At 49.4% G+C, this 21,510-nt stretch overlaps 3 protein-coding genes across 9 annotated transcripts in view; 1 reads left to right on the forward strand and 2 right to left on the reverse strand.

Moving 5' to 3' along the window:
* SYNPO2L (synaptopodin 2 like) overlaps positions 1 to 4,013 on the reverse strand; it is a 59,339-nt gene extending 55,326 nt beyond the window's left edge. Inside the window, exon 1 of the mRNA XM_005285590.5 lies at positions 3,762 to 4,013. Coding sequence (XP_005285647.2) covers positions 3,762 to 3,866 — 105 coding nt within the window. The 5' untranslated portion in view covers positions 3,867 to 4,013. The remainder of the gene's footprint in view (positions 1 to 3,761) is intronic.
* A 4,413-nt stretch (positions 4,014 to 8,426) lies between these two features.
* LOC135972684 (myb/SANT-like DNA-binding domain-containing protein 2) lies at positions 8,427 to 10,878 on the reverse strand. The gene is made up of 2 exons (XM_065551524.1): positions 9,858 to 10,878; positions 8,427 to 9,031 (listed from the first exon to the last, which is right to left on the reverse strand). Exons 1-2 carry the CDS (start codon positions 10,393 to 10,395, stop codon positions 8,607 to 8,609), a joined length of 963 nt encoding a protein of 320 aa, XP_065407596.1. The 5' UTR covers positions 10,396 to 10,878; the 3' UTR covers positions 8,427 to 8,606.
* Positions 10,879 to 14,971: 4,093 nt separating this feature from the next.
* The window catches only part of SEC24C (SEC24 homolog C, COPII coat complex component), an 81,062-nt gene continuing 74,523 nt past the window's right edge, over positions 14,972 to 21,510 (forward strand). For 3 of the 7 annotated variants that reach the window (XM_005285591.4, XM_005285592.4, XM_005285593.4), the window contains exon 1: positions 15,091 to 15,229. Coding sequence is in view for 2 of the 7 variants with exons in the window: in XM_065551492.1 (XP_065407564.1) it covers positions 14,984 to 15,229 (246 nt within the window). In the remaining 5 variants the exon portion in view is untranslated. Of the gene's footprint in view, positions 15,230 to 21,510 lie in introns of all 7 variants that reach the window. The other 4 variants (XM_065551492.1, XM_065551493.1, XM_005285595.4 and 1 more) reach the window with 3 other exon arrangements.

The following is a 21,510-nucleotide window of genomic DNA, read 5'->3' on the forward strand; positions in this document are numbered from 1 at the left end:
GAGGACTTCAATAACTCAGGCATAGGTTAGGGGTTTGTTACAGGAGTGGGTGGGTGGGTGGGATTCTGCGGCCTGCGTTGTGCAGGAGGTCAGTCTAGACGATCATGATGGTCCCTTCTGACCTTAAAGTCTATGACTCTATGAGTCTACGACAGTGTAACCATTGATGAGTTCTAAATTACCTGCAGCTTTAAAGAAAGTTCTTGGCATCACCGAGAACAGCTGAACAAAAATATTGGCTCAAAGTATAGCAATGGTAGAACAAACAAACAATAAAAAACAAATAAGATTGTATAATGTATTAGGAAAGGGACAGAGAATATTATGAAAAATATTCTAAGGCCATTTAATACACCTGGTACAGGCTGCATTCAGTTTTCTACATCTTGTCTCAAGCCACAGTAGATATAAAAAAGGACCAGGGAACAGCAATAAAAGTGATTAAACATATCAAGAGCTTCCATATGCAGAGGACATTAAAAAACACTAGGATGTTTACTTGACAAAGGAGAAGATTAAGAGGAACTATGAGAATGGTGCATTTATAATATAAAATAACGAACAGTGCAGAGCAAGTCAGCCAGGCACACCAATTTACCTTGCCTTATAAAGCAAGAGCAAAAGGCTACTCAAGTTAAACAGGAACTGGCTACAAGGAAATACTACTTATGCAATAAGAACGAGGAGTACTTGTGGCACCTTAGAGACTAACAAATTTATCTGAGCATAAGCTTTCATGGGCTAAAACCCACTTCGTCGGATGCATGCAGTGGAAAATACAGTAGGAAGATATATATACACAGAGGACATGAAAAAATGGATGTTGCCATACTAACTATAACAAGAGTAATCAATTAAGGTGGGCTATTATCAGCAGGAGAAAAAAAACTTTTGTAGTGATAATACTCACCAGCAACCACACACCACACAACAAAAACACTAACCCAGGAACCTATCCTTGCAACAAAGCCTGTTGCCAACTCTGTCCACATATCTATTCAGGGGACACCATCATAGGACCTAATCACATCAGCCACACTGTCAGAGGCTCATTCACCTGCACATCTACCAATGTGATATATGCCATCATGTGCCAGCAATGCCCCTCTGCCATGTACATTGCCCAGTCTCTACGCAAAAGAATAAATGGATACATATGAGACATCAAGAACTATAACATTCAAAAACCAATCGGAGAACATTTCAACCTCCCTGGTCACTCGATTACAGACCTCAAAGTCGCAATACTCCAACAAAAATTTCAAAAACAGACTCCAATGAGAAACTGCAGAATTGGAATTAATTTGCAAACTGGACACCATTAAATTAGGCTTGAATAAAGACTGGGAGTGGATGGGTCATTACACAATGTAAAAACTATTTCCCCATGCTGTTGGAAATGGGCCATCCTGATTATCACTACATAAGTTGTTTTTCTCCTGCTGATAATAGCTCACCTTAACTGATTACTCTCATTATAGTTAGTATGGCAACACGGCTACCACTCTGAAACCTACCTATGCAATGTTTAATTAGTGTGCGGAATCTACTGCTGCACGATATTAATGAGACAAATACTGTAATTAAGTAAGGTTTTAATCAGACAAGTAAAGGACTAGAGGTTCATAATAATCAGCTGTTTATAGTTAGAGTATAGTTAGCAGGACTATCAATTCTCATACCTCAGGGCATAAGCTGATCATTAGATGCACTATTGCCGTTTTAACCCTTCCTATGAAGCATCCAACATTGGCCACTGCAAGAAACAGGATATAAGACTGGACTGACCATCAGCCTGACCCAGTATGGCAATTCCTATGTCCCTGTGAACCACCATTCATTTATCATGCTTGGCTCATTTCCACTTATTAGGCCCAGATTAGTCTCTGGCTTGGTTGCCACTTCATTACAAAGTGTGCTGGTATATAGAAGCAATCTGGTACTATCTCCATGGGTATGCATCCTGCTGTAGGGTTCCTACAATGGTTTTCCTAATCAGTATCTAATCATTGAAATCCCCTATGAGCACAGCACTGGACTTTTTTGTAGGCCTCCCCCTTTATCTGCACAAACATTTCCTAGTACAGAAGCTCCCCGACTTATGCAAGTGTTCCATTAGGGAATGCCTTGCGTAAGTCAGATTTTGCGTAAGTCGGGAACATATCTCCAACAATTACGCACACACAAAAAAAGCTTACGGAACTTAATGAACTTTTTCCGTGACTCCGGATTTCCGCAAGTCGGGTTTGTGTAACCCAGGAGCATCTGTATCTACATCCCATCCAAACAGTCTTTGCTGTGAGCCACAACACTAATCATATTTCTTGTATGCTAATGCAATGTTTTTCTATTTTAATCTTGGCACCCCACTTTCTCAGAGAGCTCCTTTCTTTGTCAGCTCTGAGTTCACTGACAATTCCTTCCTATCTATCTATCTATGCTTCTGTGCCACACTCATCACTGCACTATCTGAACGCCATACCATCCAACCTGGGCAGGCCTGACTTCAATGACAGCTCCCTTCCTGACTGCATGTGACAGGCCCAGACGCATTGATAGCCCCTTCCCAAGTGCCATGCAAAACTGGCAACAGAAATAATTCCAGACGCTGCATAGTTTAGGGGATGCCAAAAATCCTATTCTCACAGAACCTCTGGATAGCTTGGCCCATGGGTGTTGGCTTTGTTTCCCCACAGCACACTGAGTTTGTGAAGAAGTTCTCTCTTTGGTGATCATCATCTTTCCCTATTTTAGAGACCTGTCGCTGGGGACCAAGCTAAGCTATTCTATGTTATTTGGCTGAACTTCTACAGAACGTGCCCTTCTCCAATGCTCTTCCACAGGGACAGGCTTCCTGAGAAACCAGAAGCTGCTGGTTATAGCACCTTCCTGCCCTTGCTGCTGGTGACACTGCCATTCTCAAATATCCTTGGGTCAAGGCTAAGGCAGCAGTTGTGAATTAATAAAGCAGAGGGATTTTTTTTCTAGCTGTCATACTTCAACACTCCTCAGTGATAACTTTGAAAAGAGAACTGCAGATCAGAAAGAATGCAATTCAAGGATTGTCTTGATTCCTGTTTTATCCTCCCCCCCTCCTACCCTCAGTTTCTTGGAACCTGAACTAATAGCTGTTGCTCATATTCAGCTTAGAAAGCAATTATATAGCTTCTGCCAATGCAGGAGACTCACAGTAATTTGCACTGATGGCTGTGAGACCCATTGTGATGGTAGAATTCTGCAATTTACTGGACAAATATAGCTAAAGAAAAAGCATGAACACTGCATCACAAAATGGCTTTTGTTCCTTTCATTTGACCACTGTCAAATAGTTTTAATGATTTTCACACTTCATAATGTGCCACTGGATGTATTATACAAGCCATGAAGCCTCAGTAATATGAGCTCTCACTTCTGCACTGTTGCTGCTGTTATATCTTTGCTTTCAAGTGAGGAGAATTGTGCAGATTATAAAGTGTCTGGATTATCTAGGTTCTGCTTGTGATGGGAGCAGTGATGGGCATCAGTGGAAGAAAGAGATCCTCGCCTGCCAGAAGCCAGTCTATTTCCAGCTCAGTAACACACATTTCAGAAACCTCACCCTTCCCTGGGCACTGCCAGACCATCCCACCCAAGATCTCCTTTCAGATCCACTAGGTTAATAGAGCATTACTTAATGACAGTGGGAGATGCCTGACTCTCCTATCATATCTGGGATCAACTGCATAGCCTTGCTCTGGACAGTTAACATCCTCCAGTCCTACCTTTGACACCTGAAGAGGTCTTTTCTGCTCAGAGCCCCCTTGCAGCCTGAAGCCCCAGGGGGCCCCTCCAGACAGCATGACCAGCACCTCCTCTTCAGCTCCCATGACTTCAGCACTTTTGGTTTCTTTCCTTCTCTGATAACCTCTTCCACTCTTCAAAGCAAAACCCCAGCTCTTACAGGGTGGCAGCTCCCCCTTCCATCTCCACAAATGGCATCCACCTCCTCTGGAGTCCCCCGAAAAGCCCTCTCCTCACTTTCTCCCTCAAGCTCAGACACATGAGAGGAGAGTTCAGACCGATGAGCCCAGCCCTCCCTGCTCTTCTGCACTCTCAGCTGCTATGCTGCCTATGATTAGGTATTTGATTCTGCTTTTGGTAAGGGGCCAGAGTTGTCCCTCACATGTGTCACGTCAATCTCACCCTCTCTGCCCCCCCCACATGTACCATGGATCTCTCACCGACGTGTGGCTGAAAATAGCTCACCTCCTGTCCGTCTCTAGAGCTTTGTCTCACACCCTTAAAGCTGGAGGGATTTCATTTAAGCATTTCAGTTAAAATGGATATTTCTACCTCTCACTCCCACAAGAACTCCTGGGTTCATACAGCACTCAGGAGTCATTAAAATGACAGCTACAGGAAGAGATATGACACTAGATCAAACTCCCTCACAGCAGGCTCAGTTGTAGCGCCTGGCTCAGGGAATTTGAATGTGATCACTTTTGGAGAAACGCTTTCTCCCTATATCTGTGAACCCTGGCAGGATCTCCTCTTACTGTGCATTCCCCCACAGCCGGTGCATTCCCTCCACAGCCAGCCACTCCTACTACTCCTGCTCTTAAATGCTGTGACTACACTATATATAATTATCCGCATAGATGGGGTTCTAATTCTCCTCTCTGTGGCTCCTGGGGAATACTCTGGATATGCGGGGGAGGTTCCTGATTGGCATGGAGCTGACAGAATGGCTCTATGACACCTTCCCTCGCAGCCCCCATTGTGGGGATATGACACCCATGGCTGGCCGATGCGAGCTGACTTGGGCTGTTTAACTGAGGTGCAGGTGTTAGAGCTCGGCCTCCCCCCTTGCAGGGTCCTAGAGCCCAGGCTGCAGAGCCCAAACATCTACACTGCAACAAAACAGCCTCTTAGCTTGAGCCCTGTGAGCCCAAGTCAGCTGGCATGGGCCAGCTGTGAATTTTTAATTGCAGTGTAGACCTACGCCCAGAGTTCCTAGAGGGCCATGGGCAGACCAATCATAAATAAGAACAACCCTGAGGCTACTCTGACCTCCACCGTGGATCAAGTGGGCCCCCCCGGTTAGCCCCAGAATAAGCTTACAAGGGAGGCTGGCGAGTTCTGAAAACACAGGAAATGCAGAGTCCATATGGCAGTTTTTCAGCTACAGAGATTGCTGAGCACACAAGGGTTAGCAGCCCAATGGGGATGTTTTCTCTAAAGGGATTACTGAACCATTGGTGCAGTTACAAGCACTTATGGAGTCTGATTTGGCAAGGTGTGAGCACCCTCAACTCCTAACTGGAATTTTTCCCCCATTCTTATAATAGCTACCTCTTAATCTCATATCTGCTTGCTAGAGCCTTCTGTTGCCGTTTTCCAGTCTCTCCCTCTCCTTTACTTTACAGCTACGCATAGCTGTGAGAATGCAGGGGACCTGTGGCTGCTCTGAAAGGGACATCACTAGGATATTAAAAAGTGTGTGTGGAGGACAGTATGTTGCCTCAGTTTCTCCTTCCCCTCCCCACAAGTGTTTGCACCTATAAATCAGAAAAAGGACCCAAGTGCAGATGGGATCCTTGTTTTAACACATGCTGAAATCCTCCCTCTGGTCATAGGTTTCAGGTGGAGTTGAGAGTGCTGATATTTGGATTGACTGATGGAGTGGATTAGGCAGAAAATGTGCATGTGTGCAGGTTTCCCAAACTGCCAGCAGTATTAGAGAGACGTGAAGAATGGGGAAGGAATGAAAGGAAGGACATGTCTGAGATTGCCTGGGAAAACAAACAAGGAGAAATACAATCTACGAAATTAGTTCGAATTTATAGAAGCCGGTTTTATTGAAATCGGTTGTATACAGCCGATTGTGTGTGTCCACACATAAAATGCTCTAGGTGCTCTAGTCGGCGGACCGCGTCCACAGTACGAGGCTAGCGTCGACTTCCGGAGCATTGCACTATGGGTAGCTATCCCACAGGTATCCCACAGTTCCCGCAGTCTCCGCCGCCCCTTGGAATTCTGGGTTGAGATCCCAATGCCCGGATGATGCAAAACAGTGTCGCGGGTGGTTCTGGGTACATGTCGTCAGGCCCCTCCCCCCCCCGTCACAGCAACGGCAGACAATAGATTCGTGCCTTTTTACCTGGGTTACCTGTGCAGACAACATACCACGGCAAGCATGGAGCCCGCTCAGCTCAGCTGAGCTCACCGTCACCATATGTCCTCTGGGTGCCGGCAGACGTGGGACTGCATTGCTACACAGCAGCAGCAGCTAACTGCCTTTTGGCGGTAGACGGTGTAGCATGAGTGATAGCCGTGGGGCTGGCAGCCGTAGGGCTGCATTGCACCAGCCCCTTGCCCTTTGGTAGGCGATGGTATATTATGACTGGTACCCATCGTCATCGTACTGGAGTGGCTGTCAATCATGGCCACCTGGGCAGACATGCTACTGTTTCGATGATGATGGCTACCAGTCGTAGTATACTATTTTCTGCCAATTGCCCAGTATTGTCTGCTAAGCACCCAGAAGAGGCCGAGGGCGATGCTGGGTGCTGGCGGACGTGGGGCTGGCAGACGTGGGGCTGCATTGCTACACAGCAGCAGCCCCTTGCCTTTTGGCAGACGATGGTATATTATGATTGGTATCCATCATCATCGTACTGGAGAGACTATCACTTATGCTGCACCGTCGGCTGCCAGCATAAGATGTAAAAAATAGATTTGTTCTGTATTCATTTGCTTCCCCTTCCTCCGTGAAATCAATGGCCTGCTAAGCCCAGGGTTTTCAGTTTAATCTTTGGGGGGACCATTCTGTGTGACAGTTGTTTGTGTTTCTCCCTGTTCCTGTACCTGTACGCCATGTCGTCACTCGGCCCTCCCTCCCGCCCTCCCTCCTTCTCCTGGTCCATCAGATACTAGTTTCGCGCCTTTTTTCTGACCAGGCGCCATAGCTAGCACTGGGATCATGGAGCCCGCTCAGATCACCGCGGCAATTATGAGCACTATGAACACCACGCGCATTGTCCTGGAGTATATGCAGAGCCAGGACATGCCAAGGCGAAACCCGGACCAGCCGAGGAGGCGATTGCAGCACAGCGACGAGAGTGATGAGGAAATTGACATGGACATAGACCTCTCACAAGGCACAGGCCCCAGCAATGTGGAAATCATGGTGTCACTGGGGCAGGTTCATGCCGTGGAACGCCGATTCTGGGCCTGGGAAACAAGCACAGACTGGTGGGACCGCATCGTGCTGCAGGTATGGGACGATTCCCAGTGGCTGCGAAACTTTCGCATGTGTAAGGGCACTTTCATGGAACTTTGTGACTTGCTTTCCCCTGCCCTGAAACGCCAGGATACCAAGATGAGAGCAGCCCTCACAGTTGAGAAGCGAGTGGCGATAGCCCTGTGGAAGCTTGCAACGTCAGACAGCTACCGGTCAGTCGGGAATCAATTTGGAGTGGGCAAATCTACTCTGGGGGCTGCTGTGATCCAATTTGCCAGGGCAATGAAAGACCTGGTGATATCAAGGGTAGTGACTCTGGGCAACGTGCAGTCAATAGTGGATGGTTTTGCTGAAATGGGATTCCCAAACTGTGGCGGGGCCATAGACGGAACCCATATCCCTATCTTGTCACCGGAGCACCAAGCCACCGACTACGTAAACCGCAAGGGGTACTTTTCAATGCTGCTGCAAGCCCTGGTGGATCACAAGGGACGTTTCACCAACATCAACGTGGGATGGCCGGGAAAGGTACATGATGCTCGCGTCTTCAGGAACTCTGGTCTGTTTCGAAAGCTGGAGGAAGGGACTTTCTTCCCGGACCAGAAAGTGACCGTTGGGGATGTTGAAATGCCTATCGTGATCCTTGGGGACCAAGCCTACCCCTTAATGCCATGGCTCATGAAGCCGTACACAGGCAGCCTGGACAGGAGTCAGGACCTGTTCAACTACAGGCTGAGCAAGTGCCGAATGGTGGTGGAATGTGCATTTGGACGTTTAAAAGCGCGCTGGCGCAGCTTACTGACTCGCTCAGACCTCAGCGAAAAGAATATCCCCATTGTTATTGCTGCTTGCTGTGCGCTCCACAATATCTGTGAGAGTAAGGGGGAGACCTTTATGGCGGGGTGGGAGGTTGAGGCAACTCGCCTGGCCACTGATTACGCGCAGCCAGACACCAGGACGGTTAGAGGAGCACAGCAGGGTGCGGTGCGCATCAGAGAAGCTTTGAAAACGAGTTTTGTGACTGGCCAGGCTACTGTGTGAAACTTCTGTTTGTTTCTCCTTGATGAACCCTCCAACCCCCCCCCACCCCCTGACCCGGTTCACTCTACTTCCCTGTAAACCAACCACCCCGCCCCACCCTCCCCTCCCCAATTCGAGCACCGCTTGCAGAGGCAATAAAGTCATTGTTTTTTCACATTCATGCATTCTTTATTAGTTCCTCACAGAAGTAGGGGGATAATTGCCAAGGTAGCCTGGGATGGGTGGGGGAGGAGGGATGGAAAAGGACACAGTGCATTTTAAAACTTTAATTCTTATTGAAGGCCAGCCTTCTGATGCTTGGGCGATCATCTGGGGTGGAGTGACTGGGTGGCCGGAGGCCCCCCTACCGTGTTCTTGGGCGTCTGGGTGAGGAGGCTATGGAACTTGGGGAGGAGGGCTGTTGGTTACACAGGGGCTGTAGTGGCGGTCTCTGCTCCTGCTGCCTTTCCTGCAACTCAACCATACGCTCGAGCATATCAGTTTGATGCTCCAGCAGACGGAGCATTGACTCTTGCCGTCTGTCTGCAAGCTGACGCCACCTATCGTCTTCAGCCCGCCACTTGCTCTTTTCATCCCGCCATTCAGCCCGCCACCTCTCCTCTCGTTCATATTGTGCTTTTCTCATGTCCAACATTGACTGCCTCCACGCATTCTGCTGTGCTCTATCAGCGTGGGAGGACATCTGCAGCTCCGTGAACATATCGTCCCTCGTCCTACGTTTTCTCTTTCTAATGTTCACTAGCCTCTGCGAAGGAGAAACATTTGCAGCTGGTGGAGGAGAAGGGAGAGGTGGTTAAAAAAGACACATTTTAGAGAACAATGGGTACACTCTTTCATTACAAGGTCGCATATTTCGGCTTGCAGGCAGCCATGGTAGGCCACAGTGTTTTGGCTTTTTTAACCTCCTTAACATGCGGAAAAGGTTGCAAACAGCAGCGCATTTCCCATATCAAGGATGAATTGGGTTGTCCATTTAAAATGGGTTTTCAATGTAAAAGGAGGGGCTGCGGTTTCCCGGTTAACATGCGGCACAAACAAGTAAACCACCCCCCCCCCACACACACACACACGATTCTCTGGGATGATCACTTCACCCCTCCCCTCCACCGCGTGGTTAACAGCGGGGAACATTTCTGTTCAGAAGAGCAGGAACGGGCGCCTCTGAATGTCCCCTTAATAAAATCACCCCATTTCAACCAGGTGACCGTGAATGATATCACTCTCCTGAGGATAACAAAGAGAGATAAGGAATGGATATTGTCTGCATGCCAGCAAACACCGGGACCATACGCTGCCATGCTTTGTTATGCAATGATTCCAGACTACGTGCTACTGGCCTGGCGTGGTAAAGTGTCCTACCATGGCGGACGGGATAAGGCAGCCCTCCCCAGAAACCTTTTGCAAACGCTTTGGGAGTACATAAAGGAGAGCTTTCTGGAGATGTCCCTGGAGGATTTCCGCTCCATCCCCATACACGTTAACAGACTTTTCCAGTAGATGTACTGGCCGCGATTGCCAGGGCAAATTAATCATTAAACACGCTTGCTTTTAAACCATGTGTAATGTTTACAAATATTTACAAAGGTACACTCACCAGAGGTCTCCTGTGTGCCCTGAGGGTCTTGGGTGAGTTCGGGGGTTACTGGTTCCAGGTCCAGGGTCACAAACATATCCTGGCTGTTGGGGAAACCGGTTTCTCCGCTTCCTTGCTGCTGTGAGCTACCTACAGTACCTCCATCCTCATCTTCCTCGTTCCCCGAACCGTCTTCCCTGTGTGTTTCTCCAGTGAGAGAGTCATAGCACACGGTTGGGGTAGTGGTGGCTGCACCCCCTAGGATCGCATGCAGCTCCGCGTAGTAGCGGCAAGTTTGCGGCTCTGCCCCGGACCTTCCGTTTGCTTCTCTGGCTTTGTGGTAAGCTTGCCGTAGCTCCTTAATTTTCACGCGGCACTGCTGTGTGTCCCTGTTATGGCCTCGGTCCTTCATGGCCTTGGAGATCTTTTCTAATACTTTTCCATTTCTTTTACTGCTACGGAGTTCAGCTATCACTGCTTCATCTCCCCATATGGCGAGCAGATCCCGTACCTCCCGTTCGGTCCATGCTGGAGCTCTTTTGCGATCCTGGGACTCCATCACGGTTACCTGTGCTGATGAGCTCGGCGTGGTCACCTGTGCTCTCCACGCTGAGCAAACAGGAAATGAAATTCAAACCTTCGCGGGTCTTTTCCTGTCTACCTGGTCAGTGCATCTGAGTTGAGAGTGCTGTCCAGAGCGGTCACAATGAAGCACTGTGGGATAGCTCCCAGAGGCCAATAACGTCGAATTCCGTCCACACTACCCCAATTCCGACCCGCAAAGGCTGGTTTTATCGCTAATCCCCTCGTCGGAGGTGGTGTAAAGAAACCGGTTTAAAGGACCCTTTAAGTCGAAAGAAAGGGCTTCGTCGTGTGGACGTGTCCAGGCTTAAATCGATTTAACGCTGCTAAAGTCGACCTAAACCCGTAGTGTAGACCAGGCCTATGTCTCTCTCTAGTACAGGGGTCGGCAACCTTTCACAAGTGGTATGCCGGGTCTTCATTTATTCACTCTCATTTAAGGTTTCGCGTGCCAGTAATACATTTTAACGTTTTTAGAAGGTCTCTTTCTATAAGTCTATAATCTATAACTAAACTATTGTTGTATGTAAAGTAAATAAGGTTTTAAAAATGTTTAGGAAGCTTCATTTAAAATTAATTTAAAACACAGAGCCCCCCCCCCGGACTGGTGGCCAGGACCCGGGGAGTGTGAGTGCCACTGAAAATCGGCTCATGTGTCGCCTTTGGCACGCGTGCCATAGGTTGCCTACCCCTGCTCTAGTACCATGCAAATCTCCCTCAGTCCTCCGTCAGGAACTTCTTAATTCTGCAAGATCCTTGGGGCAAGGACCTTGTCTCATCTGTATTCTAGACAGTACTGAGCACATTGTTAGGCCTCAACATATAATAAATAGTCATTGTTTTACAGTTCTGTATGATGGCATTTTGACATGATACCTTCACATTGCATCACAGCGTGATGAGATTTTGCTAAGACTGGGCCGCGCCTCCTCCCCCCACACCCCCCTTACCTGCTTCAGGCTTCCCGTGAATCAAATGTTCGCGGGAAGCAGGGGAGGGGGCGGAGTTGGGGCGGGGACTTTGGGGAAGGGGTGGAGTTGGGGCGGGGCTGGGGCGGGGCTGGGGCGGGGCCGGGGGCGGGGGCTGTGGACTGTCCTCCTTTTGGAGGCTGCAAATATGGTAACCCTAATACTGTGTTGCTGTGTGCTGCAACAATGTCAAGCTGTGCTGCCATGTAATTACTCTTATTTGCAATGCAATTACATTTTGATGTGAAATTGGCAGTGTGTTTTTGTGTGATATTTTAATGTGCCACTGACACATTATACTGCCAAAAAATCAGCACACCCTTTTGTTGCACAATGATGTTTTGCTGCAATGCCATGTTGTGTTGTGATCATATAATGGGCTACAACTTACGAAAGAATTGTTGTATAGCAGTGCAACAAAAACTTTCATATCATTGAGCCCATAAAAATGGCTGCTGTGACCGTTTTCATGACCATCACAGCCACTCTAGATCCTGGCTACTGTCACTTCATTGGGTGAGCGGCTCCCAGCTGTCCTTGGCTCCACTGGGCTAGCAGCTTGTGGCTACCGTGGCCCCACTTGGACTTGTGTGGCCCATAGGGTAAGAGGCTGGTAACTCCATCATATGGACCCAAGGAAATGAGGCCCTTGAAGAAATCCACTTGGACTTCAACAATTTCCACCCCGCCATCAACCTCAGCCTGGACCAGTCCACACAAGAGAGATCCACTTCCTGGACACTACCGTGCAAATAAGTGATGGTCACATAACCACCACCCTATACCGGAAACCTACTGACCGCTATACATACCTACATGCCTCCAGCTTCCATCCAAGACACATTGCACGATCCATTGTCTACAGCCAAGCCCTAAGATACAACCGAATTTGCTCCAACCCCTCAGACAGAGACAAACACCTACAAGATCTTTATCAAGCATTCTTAAAACTACAATACCCACCTGGGGAAGTGAGGAAACAGATTGACAGAGCAAGACGGGTACCCAGAAATCACCTACTGCAGGACAGGCCCAACAAGGACAATAACAGAACACCACTGGCCATCACATACAGCCCCCAGCTAAAACCTCTCCAGCGCATCATCCATGATCTACAACCTATCCTGGGAAATTATCCCTCACTCTCACAGACCTTGGGAGGCAGGCCAGTCCTCGCTTACAGACAACCCCCCAACCTGAAGCAAATACTCACCAGCAACTACACACCACACCACAGAAACACCAACCCAGGAACCAATCCCTGTAGCAAACCTCGTTGCCTACTCTGTCTCTACTACATATCTACTCTGGCAACACCATCAGAGGACCCAACCACATCAGCCACATCATCAAGGGCTCATTCACCTGCACATCTACTAATGTTATATATGCCATCATGGGGCACCAGCATTGCCCCTCTGCCATGTACATTGGCCAAACCGGACAGTCCCTCCACAAAAGAATAAATGGACACAAATCGGACATCAGGAATGGTAACACACAAAAGCCAGTAAGTGAACACTTCAATCTCCCTGGTCATTCTATTACAGATTTAAAAGTCACTATCATTGAACAAAAAAACTTCAGAAACAGACTTCAAAGAGAAACAGCAGAACTAAAATTCATTTGCAAATTTAACACCATTAATCTGGGCTTGAATAGGGACTGGGAGTGGCTGGCTCATTACAGAAGCAGCTTTTCCTCTCCTGGAATTGACACCTCCTCATCTATTATTGGGAGTGGACTACATCCACCCTGATTGAATTGGCCCTGTCAACACTGGTTCTCCACTTGCGAAGTAACTCCCTGCTCTCCATGTGTCAGTATATAATGCCTGCATCTGTAACTTTCACGCTATGCATCTGAAGAAGTGAGGTTTTTACCCATGAAAGCTTATGCTTATGCCCAAATAAATCTCAGGAGTACTTGTGGCACCTTAGAGACTAACAAATTTATTAGAGCATAAGCTTTTGTGGGCTACAGCCCACTTCTTCGGATGCATGAAAGCTTATGCTCTAATAAATTTGTTAGTCTCTAAGGTGCCACAAGTACTCCTGTTCTTTTTGCGGATACAGACTAACACGGCTGCTACTCTGAAACCAAATAAATCTGTTAGTCTTTAAGGTGCCACCAGACTCCTTGTTGTTTTGCATCTGAAGAAGTGAGGTTCTTACCCACCAAAGCTTATGCTCCCAATTCTTCTGTTAGTCTTAAAGGTGCCACAGGACCCTCTGTTGCTTCTTGTTTTTGTTTCCATTGGGCTCGTTGACTGGTGGTGACCCCACTGTCCTGTGGCCTATTAACCAGCTGGTGACCCCACCAAGTTAGTTCATGGCCAATTCACTGAGAGGGTGGTGACCCCACCAGGCTTCTGGCCCACTGGGCAAGTGAGGCCATTGGCTCTGGGGCTGGTGAACTCATTGAGCTTGTGTTGCAATGGATGAGTGGCTTGCAGACAGTTAGATGAGTGGCCAATGACGTGGTTCTTGTGGCCCATTTGGTGAGTGACCCCATTGGCTGTGTGGCCCAACGGATGAGTGACCCTCATTGGCCAAGTGACTCCATGGGTGTGGTCCAACGAGCGAGCAGCTTGTGGCACCCAGGGCCGGCTCCAGGTACCAGCAAACCAAGCAGGTGCTTGAGGCAGCACATTTTCAGGGGCGGCATTCCAGCCAGACTCTTTTTTATTTTTTTTTAGCGCTTGAGCGGCAAAAGCCTAGAGCCGGCCCTAGCAGCAGCAGTGCGTCCTGCACCGGGGGCACCCTGGGGCCGCTGCGGTTCACGTTGGGGAGCAGCACCCACACCTTATGGCCGGGCGGGCTCCGAGCGCAGGACACTCGGGCTGGGGGCTGCCCCTCGGGGCACATGGAGCCGCCTGCAGGTGCCTCAGGGCGGCTGCCTCCCAGCGCCGCAGCCGGGGCTGGGCGAAGCAACCCGAGCCACCCAGGGACTGTGGCAGGGCGGCCAGGAGCAGCAGCAGGAGCGGGACCATAGAGGGCGGGGTGCTGCCGTGCGGGGCCCACGTCCCGCTCTCCAGAGCTCCGCTCCCTCTGGGACTGTCCTGCCCCGGCTCCTCAGCCCCCTGCCGGGGCAGTCCCCCGGCTCTGTCCTCCCCAGTCCCAGCAGGTCCTGGAGGCGGGAGCCCCGGCTGGAGGGACCCTGGGCTGAGGCACGGCCCGGGAGGCCCGCTGCTTACCCTGACCCTGCCAGCCCTGGACCGGCTGGAGATGATGGGGAGTCAGCGCTGGTGGGTGGAAGCCCAGCGCTAGGGCGGCAGACGGTGCAGGTGGGGTGGGGGAGGAGAGCCCAAGGTTGGGGCAGCAGGGGGTGTGGGTGGGGTGGAGAGCCCAGGATTGGAGCAGCAGGGGGTGAGGGTGGTGTGGGGAAAGCCCAGAGTTGGGGTGGCAGAGGGTGGAGGTGGGGGCAGCCAAAAAATTTTTTGCTTGGGGTGGTAAATAACCTAGAGCCAGCCCTGGTAGCACCCATGGGTCCTTCCCCAAGCATGGCTGTATTTGGCAAAATTCCCCCGTGACGTCATTGACATGGGCGTTCCCTCAGGAGGCAGCATACGGAGAGGGGTGTAAACCCTGTGACGTCATGTCAGGGAGTGGGACCCGGAAGCCCCGCGGCCTCTGTCGGCCTCATGGCGCCTGCGCAACATCCGGGTCCTGCGAGGTTGGGCGTCGCGGCCGCTGGGGGTTGGCCGCGAGTGAGGACGTGGCAGAGAGCAGGCGGGGGGGGGCATTTCCGGTGGGTGTGATAGGCCCGGGAACCGGAAGTGGGGCCTGGCGGCGGAGCGCAGCCGGGGCAGTAGCGCCGGGAGGGACGAGCAGGAGCAGCTGGGTGAGTGGGGCGGGCCTGGGGCTCCGGGCAGAGCCCGGCACGGGGTCGGGGGCCCTTCCCGCGGGACGAGCTGGGCGCGGCGGGCCCTTCCCCCTGTGGGGAGCGGCCTGTGTGTGGGGGGCGCTCGGGCCTGGCTCCCCGCGCCCAGGTGGCCCCCGTGAGCGCCTGGCGAAGCTGTGCCGAGGGCTGACAGGCGCCGCGCCCCGGCAATGGCTCACGTCGGGCCCTGCTTGCCAAGCCGCTTCCGTCGCTTCTCGCCCTTCCCTGAGCTCGCACCGGCTGGTCGGTGTCTGCCCTGCGATGCGCCGCTGAGCCCCGGGCCCCGCTGGCGCTGAATGAAGGGGAGCCGCCTGCTCCCCAATCGGATGCGGGGGCCGGGCCCCATCAGCCCGGGCTGCTGCCCTTGTTGTGACATGCTCACTGTCAAATGTCTCACCGGCCGCAAAGGCAAGAGCCCAGGGGGAAACACTTAATCTCCTGTAATCCTCACGTCTCTTGCTGCAGCATTTGCATTGCACCGTTCAGCTGCCAGGTCTTCTAGGGTTGTGAGGGACAATTGACCCACGCAGGGACCTGGCAATTCTTAAGTGATACCTAGCCTAAAGATGTCAGGATCTGGGAATAGGATTTACTTGTTTGTTTTAGACTAATTTTGAAAAAGCAGGGAGCAAAGAGATAATACAAGTGTGACCCAAAACTAATGTAGTCTCTAAGGAGAAGATTGTCTGGAATGAAGAGAATCTTCTTTTTAAATGGGGCTTGGAATCTGGTTGCATTGTGTTGCTAAGTTGCATTTGTCTTTCACTTCCTTGAAACTGGTTTCTGGGTCAGGGAAGAGGTTGCTGTGACTTGCTTTTGTCATAGGGTGTATTTGCATTAAGAATGCTTTGTAAATATTTTTCAGCATTGGCACAGAAAAATTCTTACAAGTTTTCCCAAGTGTGGACAACTTCAGAAATCTTGTCTCCACTAGGAAAATTTTGCAAAAACATCCCATTCTTGCTAACACCAGTCAGTAGTCCAACTTCCCTGGTGATAGCCACACTGGGAGCCCTTGTGTAGATGGACTTCTTGCTGCTGCTGTTTTAAGCATTGTCTCAGCCAAACTTGCTCAGAGTACAAGTAATTGACATAGTGCTTGAAACACTGGTGGCTCATCTGCACCTGAGCTTTTAAAGTCACAAGACAAATATCTTTACCTGGAAAGGAGATTCTGTCCAGAGCTACTGTTTTTGTTGTAGTCCAGGAGAGAATCTATTAGTTGAGCTCTAGTTTATGGGGACCCTAAAAAGTAATGTGAGCTCTCCGCAAGATGTTCCGGGAGGTCTTCACTGCTCAGTAATACAGAATTGTCCCATGTAAACTCTGGGAACTTGGGATTTGACTGTTTTCTTCAGTGGGAAGCAGTAGGTATTTTGGTTGAAGGGTTGAGAGAGACCTCATACTGGCTAGGAACTCTGAATCACTGCTTTGGGAAGGGACTTTCCTTCATTCATCCATACACATCGGTGGCATAAGGGGGAAATGTCCTTTCTTACTACCTGTTCTGAAAGTGCAAATGCACACATTCCTATCTGTACATCTTATTTTGTTTTGGGATGGAGAGATAATTCAGGAAGGAAGGAGCAGAATTATTCATTGATATGTCTGTTTAGAATTCATTGTAGCTGCAAGGACCTGAATGTTGCTATGGCCAGAGTACTAGGATGGAATTGACTTGGAAGGGTGGTTGCCATTGGTGTGGTGGAGCCGGCATGGACCTCAGATTGCTTTTCACCATGTATGTGTTGTGTTCTGGGCACTAGTGGTAAGAAGGTGTCTGAAGGATTATTTTATTTCTTTCATGACCTCTGTGACATTAGTACTTCTTTGACTGTTATTTCCTGACTGAAGGACTGTTTTCTTCATGTAGCATTCTTGTTGTTGGAAGGAAAGTCAGTAATCCTGGAGTTAGTTGATGGTAACTGAGAAAGGGTGGGATACAAAGAATAGCCAAAGTTGTCAACCTCAAAACCTCCACAGAAGAGACAAGGAAAGAACTCGGTGTTTATCTCCTGTAGAAGTGAGTTTATATGTTGAGAATTTATTTTTAAGGCTGATATCCTCATTGCTGAGCAAGACTCCGAATAGTTACTGTCTAAAAGGCCTCATGGAGAAGATGTCATGCACTGCGAAGCCTAGAAGACTGATTAATTTGAAGTTTCCCATCTTGCAAAAAGTGATCATTTATTGTGTGTTTTATGCTAGTACTCAAAATATGGTTGGTTTTGTGCCAAAATATAGAAAGGCATAGTCTGGTCTTGGAAAAAATATACTGCATGAAGGATGAGCAAAGAGATAAAACATACAAGCAGAATATTTAGAAGAATGGCTAGTATAATTTTAGTAAGTTGCATATCTTGATTTTGGATTTCTGTATCTATAACTACCCTTCAACATATCCTCTCTTCCTGACCCTACCCTCATCTACAAATCTTAAACCATGTTACAACTTTTTATCAACTGCACTAAAGTGTGCAATGTTCAGGGAATCAAGTCCAGATAATTTCCTAGGCTGTAAGATGTGAGAATGACCCATGAAGTAGTTACTTATATGGTCAAGTCGCTGTGGAATCTTTTTGAGAAATAGTTGGGGTTCCATGCATGTCTCTTGAGCCCTGCCTTCCAAAGATTAAGGGTGTAAGTAGATCCCACTAGCAGTCCTTTAGTTCTCCTCTCTCCTCTGTCTTGATCAAAAAGTGTCTTCAATATGACTAGGGTACCTTCTACACCTTCCTTGGATCTGCAGTGTAAAGTCCTGGGTTGAAAGGGGTTGTGTCCTCTTATAAAGGTGCCTGTAAAGGAACAGGTAACATGTTCCATTGATTTAGGGTCAGAATCTTTGGATGGAGAAAACACCATCTGTGATTCCAGCAATTCCAATAAGTTGTCCAATAAGAAAAAGAGATACTGCCACAAAGATGCAGTTGGTTCCTTGGATGGATCTGGGCTAGTCAGATCTCTCTGACCAGACATATATAGGAGCCGACCCCCTCTGAAGGCTCTAGTGGAGGAGATTGTTGACTGACCTGGAACCTTCCTGGTGCGCATTGTCCTAGAGTATATGCAGAGCCAGAACATGCCAAAGCAAAACCAGGCAAGGAGGCGATTGCAGCCCGGCGACGAGAGTGATGAGGAAATTGACATGGACATAGACCTCTCACAAAGTACAGGCCCCAGCAATGTGCAAATCATGGTGTTACTGGGGCAGGTTCATGGCATGGAACGCCAATTCTGGGCCCGGGAAAGAAGCACAGACTGGTGGGACCGCATCGTGTTGCAGGTGTGGGACGATTCCCAGTTGCTGCAAAACTTTCGCATGCGTAAGGGCACTTTCATGGAACTTGGTGACTTGTTTTCCCCTGCCCTGAAGCGCCAGAATACCAGGATGAGAGCAGCCCTCACAGTTGAGAAGCGAGTGGCGATAGCCCTGTGGAAGCTTGCAATGCCAGACAACTACCGGTCAGTCGGGAATCAATTTGGAGTGGGCAAATCTACTGTGGGGGCTGCTGTGATCCAAGTAGCCAACGCAATCAAAGACCTGTTGATATCAAGGGTAGTGACTCTGGGAAACGTGCAGGTCATAGTGGATGGCTTTGCTTCAATGGGATTCCCAAACTGTGGTGGGGCGATAGACGGAACCCATATCCCTATCTTGTCACTGGAGCACCAAGCCACCAAGTACATAAACCGCAAGGGGTACTTTTCAATGCTGCTGCAAGCCCTGGTGGATCACAAGGGACGTTTCACCAACATCAACGTGGGATGGCCGGAAAAGGTACATGATGCTCGCGTCTTCAGGAACTCTGGTCTGTTTCGAAAGCTGGAGGAAGGGACTTTCTTCCCGGAGCAGAAAATAACTGTTGGAGATGTTGAAATGCCTATCGTTATCCTTGGGGACCCAGCCTACCCCTTAATGCCATGGCTCATGAAGCCATACACAGGCAGCCTGGACAGTAGTCAGGACCTGTTCAACTATAGGCTGAGCAAGTACCGAATGGTGGTGGAATGTGCATTTGGACATTTAAAAGCGCGCTGGCGCAGTTTACTGACTTGGATAGACCTCAGCTAAGCCAATATTCCAATTGTTGTTGCTGCTTGCTGTGCGCTCCACAATATCTGTGAGAGTAAGGGGGAGACATTTATGGCAGGGTGGGAGGTTGAGGCAAATCGCCTGACCACTGATTACGCGCAGCCAGACACCAGGGCGGTTAGAAGAGTACAGCAGGGCACGGTGCGCATCAGAGAAGCTTTGAAGACGAGTTTTGTGACTGGCCAGGCGACGGTGTGAAACTTCTGTTTTTCTCCTTGATGAACCCCTCCTTCCCCCCCCCCCCCCCGGTTCACTCTACTTCCCTGTAAACTAACCACCCTCCCCTCCCCCCTTCGAGCACCACTTGCAGAGGCAATAAAGTCATTGTTACTTCATTCATGCATTCTTTATTAATTCATCACACAACTAGGGGGATAACTGCCAAGGTAGCCCAGGAGAGGTGGGGGAGGAAGGAAGGAAAAGGACACGCTACAGTTTAAATCTTTAAAACTTTAACACTTATTGAAGGCCAGCCTTCTGATGCTCGGGCAATCATCAGGGGTGGAGTGACTGGGTGGCCAGAGGCCCCCCCACCGCGTTCTTGGGCGTCTGGGTGAGGAGTCTATGGAAATTGGGGAGGAGGGCTGTTGGTTACACAGGGGCTGTAGCGGCAGTCTCTGCTCCTGCTGCCTTTCCTGCAGCTCAACCATACGCTGGAGCATATCAGTTTGATGCTCCAGCAGCTGGAGCATTGACTCTTGCCTTCTGTCAGCAAGCTGACGCCACCTATCCTCTTCAGCCCACCACTTACTCTCTTCAGTCTGCGATTCAGCCCACTACCTCTCCTCTCATTCATGTTGTGCTTTTTTGCACTCTGACATTGACTGCCTCCATGCATTCTGCTGTGCTCTGTCAGCATGGGAGGACATCTGGAGCTCCGAGGACATCTGGAGCTCCGAGAACATATCATCCTGAGTCCGCCGTTTTCTCCTTCTAATCTTCACTAGCCTCTGTGAAGGAGAAACATTTGCAGCTGGTGGAGGAGAAGGGAGAGGTGGTTAAAAAAGATACATTTTAGAGAACAATGGGTACGCTCTTTCACGTTAAATTTTGCTGTTCACATTACCCAGCACATGTGCTTTCGTTACAAGGTCGCATTTTTCCTCTTATATTGAGGGCCTGCCGGTTTGGTGTGACAGATCACTCACGCAGTGCCAGGCAACAGATTTCTGCTTGCATGCAGCCATGGTAAGCCACAGTCTTTTGGCTTTTTTAACCTTCTTAACCATGTGGGAATGGTTTCAAACAGTAGCACCCTCATTTCCCATACCAAGCACCTGTTGGGTTGGCCATTTAAAATGTGTTTGCAATGTAAAAGGAGGGGCTGCGGTTTCCCGGTTAACATGTAGCACAAACCCAACTAACCCCCCACACCCAATTCTCTGGGATGATCACTTCACCCCTTCCCCCTACCAGGTGGCTAACAGCGGGGAACATTTCTGTTCAGCTGAGCAGGAACGGGCACCTCTGAATGTCCCCTTAATAAAATCACCCCATTTCAGCCAGGTGACCGTGAATGATGTCACTCTCCTGAGGATAACAAGGGGAGATAAGGAATGGATGTTGTCTGCAGACCAGCAAACACCGGGACCATACTCTGCCATGCTTTGTTATGCAATGTTTCCAGACTACATGCTACTGGCCTGGCGTGGTAAAGTGTCCTACCATGGTGGACGGGATAAGGCCGCCCTCCCCAGAAACCTTTTGCAAAGGCTTTGGGAGTACATGAAGGAGAGCTTTCTGGAGATGTCCCTGGCGGATTTCTGCTCCATCCCCATACACGTTAACAGACTTTTCCAGTAGCTGTACTGGCCGCGATTGCCAGGGCAAATCATTAATCATTAAACACGTTTGCTTTTAAACCATGTGTAATATTTACAAAGGTACACTCACCAGAGGTCCCTTGTGTGCCCTCAGGGTCTGGGAGCACGCCTTGGGTGAGTTCTGGGGTTACTGGTTCCAGGTCCAGGGTGATAAACATATCCTGGCTGTTGGGGAAACCGGTTTCTCCGCTTCCTTGCTGTGAGCTATCTTCATTGTCTTCATCATCATCCTCATCTTCCTCATACTCCGAACCCGCTTCCCTGTTGCGTAATTCTCCATTGATGGAGTCAAAGCACAGGGTTGGGGTAGTGGTGGCTACACCCCC

The sequence above is a fragment of the Chrysemys picta genome, chromosome 7 (genome assembly GCF_011386835.1).
Source record: "Chrysemys picta bellii isolate R12L10 chromosome 7, ASM1138683v2, whole genome shotgun sequence".
NCBI lineage: Eukaryota > Metazoa > Chordata > Testudines > Emydidae > Chrysemys > Chrysemys picta.

What these genes read in the sequence shown, in the direction of transcription:
- LOC135972684 (XM_065551524.1), bottom strand. Translation starts at nt 10,395, where the DNA reads ATGGAGTCCCAGGATCGCAAAAGAGCTCCAGCATGGACCGAACGGGAG. An exon ending in GGGCACACAGGAGACCTCTG is followed by an intron (nt 9,032 to 9,857) that starts GTGAGTGTACCT and finishes CTCCTCCACCAG; the next exon opens with CTGCAAATGTTTCTCCTTCG.